At 30.7% G+C, this 7,945-nt stretch overlaps 1 protein-coding gene across 1 annotated transcript; it reads left to right on the forward strand.

Moving 5' to 3' along the window:
- Positions 1-872: 872 nt before the first annotated feature.
- LOC132741398 (integrin alpha ina-1-like) lies at positions 873-7,348 on the forward strand (the record flags this gene model as incomplete). Its single annotated transcript, XM_060729546.1, is given in 5 exon segments — positions 873-1,019; positions 1,455-1,574; positions 2,015-2,119; positions 2,988-3,113; positions 4,692-7,348. Coding segments are annotated over 5 exon segments (570 nt in total). The 3' UTR covers positions 4,845-7,348.
- Positions 7,349-7,945: the final 597 nt, after the last annotated feature.

The following is a 7,945-nucleotide window of genomic DNA, read 5'->3' on the forward strand; positions in this document are numbered from 1 at the left end:
TTAATTCTGTGTGCAATACAATACAATTCTTCTTCTTAAGTCTTGAAATATCCATTTTTCTGTTATATCATAAATTAAATATTTATTATATTTTATGACTATTTGTGCTTGTAACATATTCTAATTTTCTCTATTGTTTATCTGTTTTTTACTTTTGTATTATTCTTCAACTTTCATTTTTCAGGTGTTGTTTATTCTCAAGTGTTTTTTTTTTTTGATTTTGTAAATGTATTTTGTAAACTCTTTTCTTCTTTTTCTGGGTATACTTTATTTCTTTTTTGTTTTCCTATAAAGTAATAAACTACATTTTAATGCAGTGCTACCCGAGTTAGATTGTGAATAAAATAATTTATCTGTAATTATTCTGTTAAAGATAAGTTTGGCAGTAAATATTGAAAGTCACAAATAATAATTATTTTATTAAATATTTATGGAAAAAAAAAAGAAAAAAAAAATTAAAAAAATATCATAATTGTGATTACTCATTCTTGCATCTATTAGCATGATATACATTGTATATACTATGTTTTTTATTTAAAAAAAGAAAGTGCCAAATTAAAAAGAAAATTGTTAATGTTACAGTCATGTTTGTAATGAATTAGTTACCATATTTGTTATTATAGAATAGAAGTTTGCTTAAAATAATTAGTTTTCTGAAATGTGATTACTTGTACAAGAATTAACCAGAATTTTGATAGGCAAAGGAAAGAGTGTAATACATCCAATATAGTTTTACAGGAACAGCCTTAAAATGTTTCCCAGTGATTTGAGATCACTGAATCATGAAAACATTGATGGCCCTGTTCCACAGATTTTAAATCCAGGAAACAATTTAAACATATTCCTAAGGTACAGCTTTGTAACTATTGCAGGTTGAAAGTAGTGGGCCAGAATATACAGTAAATAATGGACAGCGTAGAAAACGTCAGGCGGAAACATCGGATCAAAGACCTATGGAGATACGGGAGAATGAGCCGAAGGTTGGAGAGGCTCGGGAAAAGAAGAATGTTGCTCTATTTGTAAGTTTTATTCTGAGCATTTTGTGCTATTATCCTTAAAGGCACATTATGCCTCAGAAATATGTGTTAATTAAATTATTTAGAAATTTCAAGCAGGTGTTTATTTAATAATGTTTGAACAATGGATTTAGAGCATGTTGGATGTTCAATAGCTGAGGAAAGTAACTCTGAATGTGCAGTAATATGTTGTATCTTTCATGGAAAAAAAATTTTCTCAATAGTTAATGCTTAATAAAATTACATATTTGGTTGTAAGATAACCAGCATTGGCTATATCATTTAATAGACTACAGGGTCTAAACCAGGAGTATATATAAGGCTCATTCTGTTTTCTTAAGTGTATTATATACAAGTTTTACTTCTTCCTATACATAGGGGTCTAATAAAGGAGATTGCCCCAGCATTTCTCTTTCAAAATATAAATTTTAATTTCAGGAATGTGCAAAGAACCGGGCAAAATGTTACGAGATCAGATGTAAGATTGGTATACTGAATTCAGGTCAACAGGTGAAAATACAGATTAGAGCCAGACTCTGGGAAAGCACATTAATAGAAGTAAGTTTTAGAAAAATGATAATCTTTTAAATAAAAGAGATTAACGCAAACTTTACACTCAGTCTGATTGATTGAGCTACCTTATGGAAGTTCATTCAATCAACTCTGGTGTGTTTTCGTACTTGGCGTATTATTTCTTTATCAGAAAAGCCCGAAAGTTATTTTATAACCTTTTCACTGTCATTGTGACATACCCTCTCCCCCTTTCCAATATGTGTAATGGATTGCCCCTGGTTTGGATTTGGAATGGTTCATTAGTAATGATGGGATTCAGTGTAAAAACAATAGAACTATTACATGGATAGAAAATACTTTTCTCTTACCTAAGTAGTATGGTTATATTAGATTTTTTATTGTGTAATAAAGTTTTAGCGAGTGATAATTTTGGGTGAAAATGTTTAATACTTGTATCAATTTTTGTCTTCTTTTTTTTAAAACAGGATTATTCAGGTGTAGACGAAGTACATATTAAATCAACTGGTAGAATTCATATACGTCCAGAGCTGAATGTGGTACAAAGCAACACAAAAAATGATGAATATCAGGTTTGTTGATTTTATTATTAAGTTGATGATTCATGAGCGTCTTCATAAATTTACTTGTGGACAGTCCACTTTTGATGGAATTATGGCACAAAAGTGTCACATAGATAGTTTAATGATGCTTATTTTCATTTTAATTGATGTGAGAATATTCCAAAATTTTCATAAATGAGCTCGTAAGATTTTCAATATTGCCATTAAAAATTTAGTGTGCTTGAAGGTCCCCATTATTTCTTTTTTTGTTCGATCACAAGGGACATTGTCTTTTATTACCCCTCACTTTTTTGTGATGTTGATTTCCCATAGGCCACTGGAAGTTATTCTTACTTTTAAAACAAGACCTCGTTACTTAGAAAGGGTAACAGTACTTTTAAACATTATAAAAATCTGGTAACATGGGATTTTTTTCCCTAAAAAAGAATTATAGATTACAGTATTTGTACGGGGTAATAAAATAAATGATTCATCGGTTTGTTAGTATCAGTAAAAATATCATCCCTCTTAAAAATACTAACGCCTCGGGTAACGGTATTTTCCTTCAGGATGATATTTTTACTGTTACCCACAAAACCATGTGTTATTTATATAATATCTTAAGAGATAGTCACTGATAAATCATGTTAAAATGTGATTTACAAATTATTCATGCATTCTTAGTCAAGTCAGATATTCAAATTTGTTAGCTGTTACTATTTGAAGAAAAGGGAGAGCTATTGTACTCACCAAGAAGTCGGTGTCCCTTTTTGGTTAAGTTATTGTGTGCATATTTGTATCTTCTTTGATATTAATCTTAGCTTTATTATGTCATATTTTATGGAAATGAACAAAGGTGCTATATGAAATTACTGTAATATGTACCCTAATATTACAGGCAACAACTATAGCTATTCCAAGCTTACTTATTGTGAAGGAGAAGCCACTGGAATGGTGGATTTATGCTCTAGCTGTGCTTGGAGGTCTTTTTGTCCTTATTTTACTTGCCTTATGTTTGTGGAAGGTAAGGAAGTTTTTTTTATGCAATCGTCTTCTTGTCTTTTTGTGCCCCCACTATATTTAGATTTACCCTTGTCCGTCTGTCCGTTCTCATGTTGTGTCACATGTTGCTCAATAGAGTATTTGACCTAGAGTCATGACAAATATCTTATGTAAATGTGTTTTTATCATTAAGATAAATAAAAAGATTAAAACCCGGAAAGGGCTACATGGAAACAGTATGGCATAAATTAGTTATTAATACATTTCCTGATCTTCATTATCATATTCATGAAATCTATGAGGTAAAACAATTGGTGTAAAAGAGGGAATACTTGGACACGTTGATAAGGTTGCTGATTGAAAATCACTTACCCTTTCACTGCAATTTTCTCATGTGAGGCAGCTATTCAGATGGTTTACAGGTCATTGGTCCTACTCTGTTGCCCATGCATGCAAAGGGACACCTGTGGTATAAATCTGCAAGTAAAGTTAGAATGTTTCCAAAGTTATGACCATTACAATGCTTGTGGGTAGATTATAATCATTGACATGATATTTGGTGTAACTCGTGACCATCATGTTTTACTTTCAGTGATTGTTTTCACATTTTTGCATTATATTTCTTTGTCTTATTAAAAGAATATTAATAAAAAATATATATTGAGAATGTTGACTTTCCTAGGCATTTTTCCAAAGATACAAAGTGCAATGAAGATATCTACTTACAATTACAGTACTGGCATGCGAGCAGTTCCCGTACAGAAGCAGTACCCGTATTTTTCATTTAAACGCTTGATTTTTACTTGCATTCTTCAAAAATTCATTTCAAATCAAGCAGATACATAAACGAGACAAAATCTAAGTGTCAGTTCGGCAGTACGTATATAAAGTCTCATTTTAAATCACTTTCACCTGTGCGTCGTCAAAACGTGACCTTGTTTTCTCTGGGGGATTCCGTCCTTGTGCGCATGCGCAAAAATACTTACACGTGAGGCTTGTTAAAGGTTTTCCCACTAATACCACCGTGTTTACACAATAAGTAGGCAATGCAATGGTAAACTTGTTTAATTATCAGAATGTTGACCAAATATTACTATATATAATAATTTTATGGCTTTGATGCGTAAAATATAATGCATGCAAGCATGCTATTGCATGTGAATGCGTTGGGTAACGGTTGATACCCGCGTTTAGTCTAACGCGTCTATTTCCTGAATTACTATCTATTTATCTCTTAGATAATGGTCTGTTCAACAATTGTAAATGAATAAATGAAAATAGGTCCGATATAATAAAATTGTATAATTATAATGGGTTAGATTTTATGTACGGGACTACTTCTCTTCATTACAAAATAAATGGATAATTTCGGTACCCCATATGAGGCCTCATAACTAAGGGTTATACTATGTTTAGAACATGATGGAATTTCCATGATTTGTGTGACGAGCTGAATATTGACGTGTAACATTCAAATTGTGGTGAGTGAGCGTAACAAAAAATAATGTTTAAGTCACTACGATTTTTGTACGGGAACTGCTCGCATGCCAGTATAGATTTAGTTTGATAAAATAATACAATATATTTCTTTATTTTTCAGTGTGGATTTTTCAAGCGAAAAAGATATGATGAAATATCATCGTACAGTGTTAAAGTAGAAAAGAAGAAAAACATAAACAATCCCACATATAGTACTAAAGTTGAGACTAAGAAGGAGTATTTAGATGAAAATGAATATTTCCTCAAACACTGAAACCACTTGTTGATAAAGATGTATCATGCATTCCAAAACTTTTGACTGGGAATCATTTAATCATGCCAAACCATTATAAAATTCATGAACTCAAATCTTGGAGTTTGTCCATGGATCTGCTTAATACAGTACAAGAATTTTGATTGGTCTTTGTTATTAATGCTAGTTTGTTACCAGTGCTATGATTGGTCCAGATTGGACATGTGATTTCAAATTGAGGTGATTTTTGATTTTCATTGGACAAGAACTAAGTTGCAAGATTTAGAGATCTCTGTTACGATTGGTCTGTGTGTTCACAAGATTGTTACAATGATTCTGATTGGACGGGTATGATCCGGCAATGAGATTTTCCTCTTGGAGAGTGTTGAAAAGCTGTAACCAAAGTTGTTGAACATTTTTCTACTGCTGGCTGAAGTGTGATTTTCTATGTTGTGAAGTGACAAATACATTTTGAGTTTGATTTGCAAAAAAAAAAAAAATTAGAAAAATTTAAGAGGGTAAAGTTTGATGTTGCTTTTTTGTATGTTTACACTCCCAATTTTGATCAAATCATGTAAGTAATGTCATTTGTATGAAAATACATTGAAATTCATATGGAACAGTTACAAGTGACAGGTTAAATTGTCCATCCAAATACAGTGGACAGGCACTCCAATTTCCATCAGGTCCAAGTAATGTTGATGCAAAAAAATATTTAAATATTATAATTTTAAAATTTATCTCGGAAGGAGCTCATTTTTAAAAAAAAATAAAAATTGTATTAAGGAAAATTCTAGCATAACCGTAAAGCAGAGGACTTGCATGGAATGTATGTTATCCGTACATAGTGTTTTAATTATGTTATTTCTGGGTTGAATTCTAAGTGATTATATATATGCAAAAAAAATATTATAGCTTATTTTGTTTTATTTCCCCACCTCTATATCATTACACTATGATATTGTACCTACACCAGAAGTTGAATCTCTATATACACATGTGTAATTGATTCATATAAGACGAGAACTCCTTGAGTTATATTGACAGTTAATTAATTTTGCATTATGTTTAACCAATTTTCATGCATTTTTTATTGTCACAAGCATTAAAACTTGCTGTAAATATAAAAAAAGAATGAGTTTTCATGATGAATTCCAATAGATTATGAAAATTACATTTTTTAGCTTTAATTAAGATAATATTAAGCATTTTATTATTAATATTTGAAAATTATTGGACAAAAGATTGGTCGTGGTCTTGCTAGAATTCTTTCCAGCTTTTTTTAATAAAAAGCAAAAGTTAAAAAATTGTATACTACACAAATAATATAATATTTTTGTTAAGACATTTTTGTTTTTTAAAGAACGTGAAGTAGGAACTAATTATAAAGGGATACATGTTTATAGAGAAGATAATGATATCAATTGGTTGACATATTGAGATTTAGACCCCCCGTTGATCTCATGCAGCTGTGACTGGCTTGCTTTAGAAGTAGTTTTTGTTCAAATTAGGAAAAGACTTTTAAGTTGTTCTCTAATTTACTAAATGGGGCATTCTTGTTTTTTAACATAAACCATTGTTTGCCATAGGAGAAGATGTGCTTATAGTGTAGGTTAGGAGTGACTTGTTTTCCTCTGTAAGTTATGAATAGTTTTTTAGGCCAAAAATAGTATGTATATTTAGGAGAATTAGAGGGTTTTAATACAGTGCTGTCAAGATTGTGTGAACCCACTGAACAAGCTGTGTTAAACCTTTGAAATGTAGTTTTAGACGAGCTGTATAATTCATATACATGTAGTTTTTAGAGGTTTATGGTCTCTGACTTTGCAGTAAATAAAAATGGACTTGAATAACACATAGAAGTTAGCACTTGGATCAAAAGCTGGGAATAGATTAATTATAAGGGAAGTTGCCAGTGTCTATGTTTTGTGATATTTACATTTTTTACATTGTTTTACATTTGCATAGAAATTTGGATACTAGGCATTAATCAAGGCCTTACAAGGTATAAGTTTCGTGGTCTCTAACTCTTTGTAAAAAATATGAATTGAACTAGATGTAAAGAAAATGCTAAATGTTGAAATTAAATTCATTTGATGTAAGTTCAATTAATTTGAGACTGTTTTACATGTTTTTATTTAGTTGTGTGTAACTGGATTTCAGTAAATGACATTAATTCTGTACAAAGTAGTTATGATACGATATTAAAAATAGAACATTGTTTAAAGGGAAAGTGTTTGGAATCATGTCACCTGAAATGATTTATGTGAAAGAAGTTTTCAGAAATAAGTGTCACAGCTACCAAGAAGTAAGGGCTATTTATGGTGAAAGTAAAAATAATTAATTTATAGGTAAATTAAACATGATTCGAAAATTATACACATAATTTTCTAGAAATTTCTTTGAAGTTAAAGGACAAAAGTTGTCAAAATGTGTCTCTGTAAATATCAAGGAAAGGAACTAAAAATATGTATCTCTGAAAATTCATATTCTATAGACAGAGTTGTAAAAAGGTGTCTTATGAAGTTATAGACATGGTAATCAAGAGGTGTTTGTATGAACTACTGTAACCCAACGAATATTCGCGACCAATTAATATTCGCTTTATTCGCGGATGGCCACGAAGCGCGAATATTTGTTTGCGCGAATAAGTCTGCACGATTTCGCGAATAAATTGGAGAGAAATTTTTATTTTAGAAGTTGTTCATGCAAAGGTACTTGACCGGATATATTCGAATTTTACGGGCACCTGTTATGAAGTTAATGAATTGTTATGAATATTGCCATAAAGCAATAAAAACACAAACTAAGTAAACTACTACTATTTTATAAATATCAAAAGAACTCTATGTCAATATAGCAATCAAAATAAACATCCACATTTTAATACTATTAAATATGATAATTAATGTTTGAATAAATCGTTTGACAAAAGTGGGGAAACTATCGAGCATCACAAAAGGCTATTGTTTTTTGAATCCTATAAAATAATTGTTTGAGTGAATTGTTAAGACAAAGGTGGTATAAACCTATCGAGCATCACAAAAGGGTATTACAAACAGTGAAATTTAAAATGGTTTCATTCTAGTATCGATTTTTACCCGTCAAACTTAACAGCCTGT

This window comes from Ruditapes philippinarum, unplaced genomic scaffold, assembly GCF_026571515.1.
Source record: "Ruditapes philippinarum isolate M1 unplaced genomic scaffold, ASM2657151v2 ctg2882_1_1_1_1, whole genome shotgun sequence".
NCBI lineage: Eukaryota > Metazoa > Mollusca > Bivalvia > Venerida > Veneridae > Ruditapes > Ruditapes philippinarum.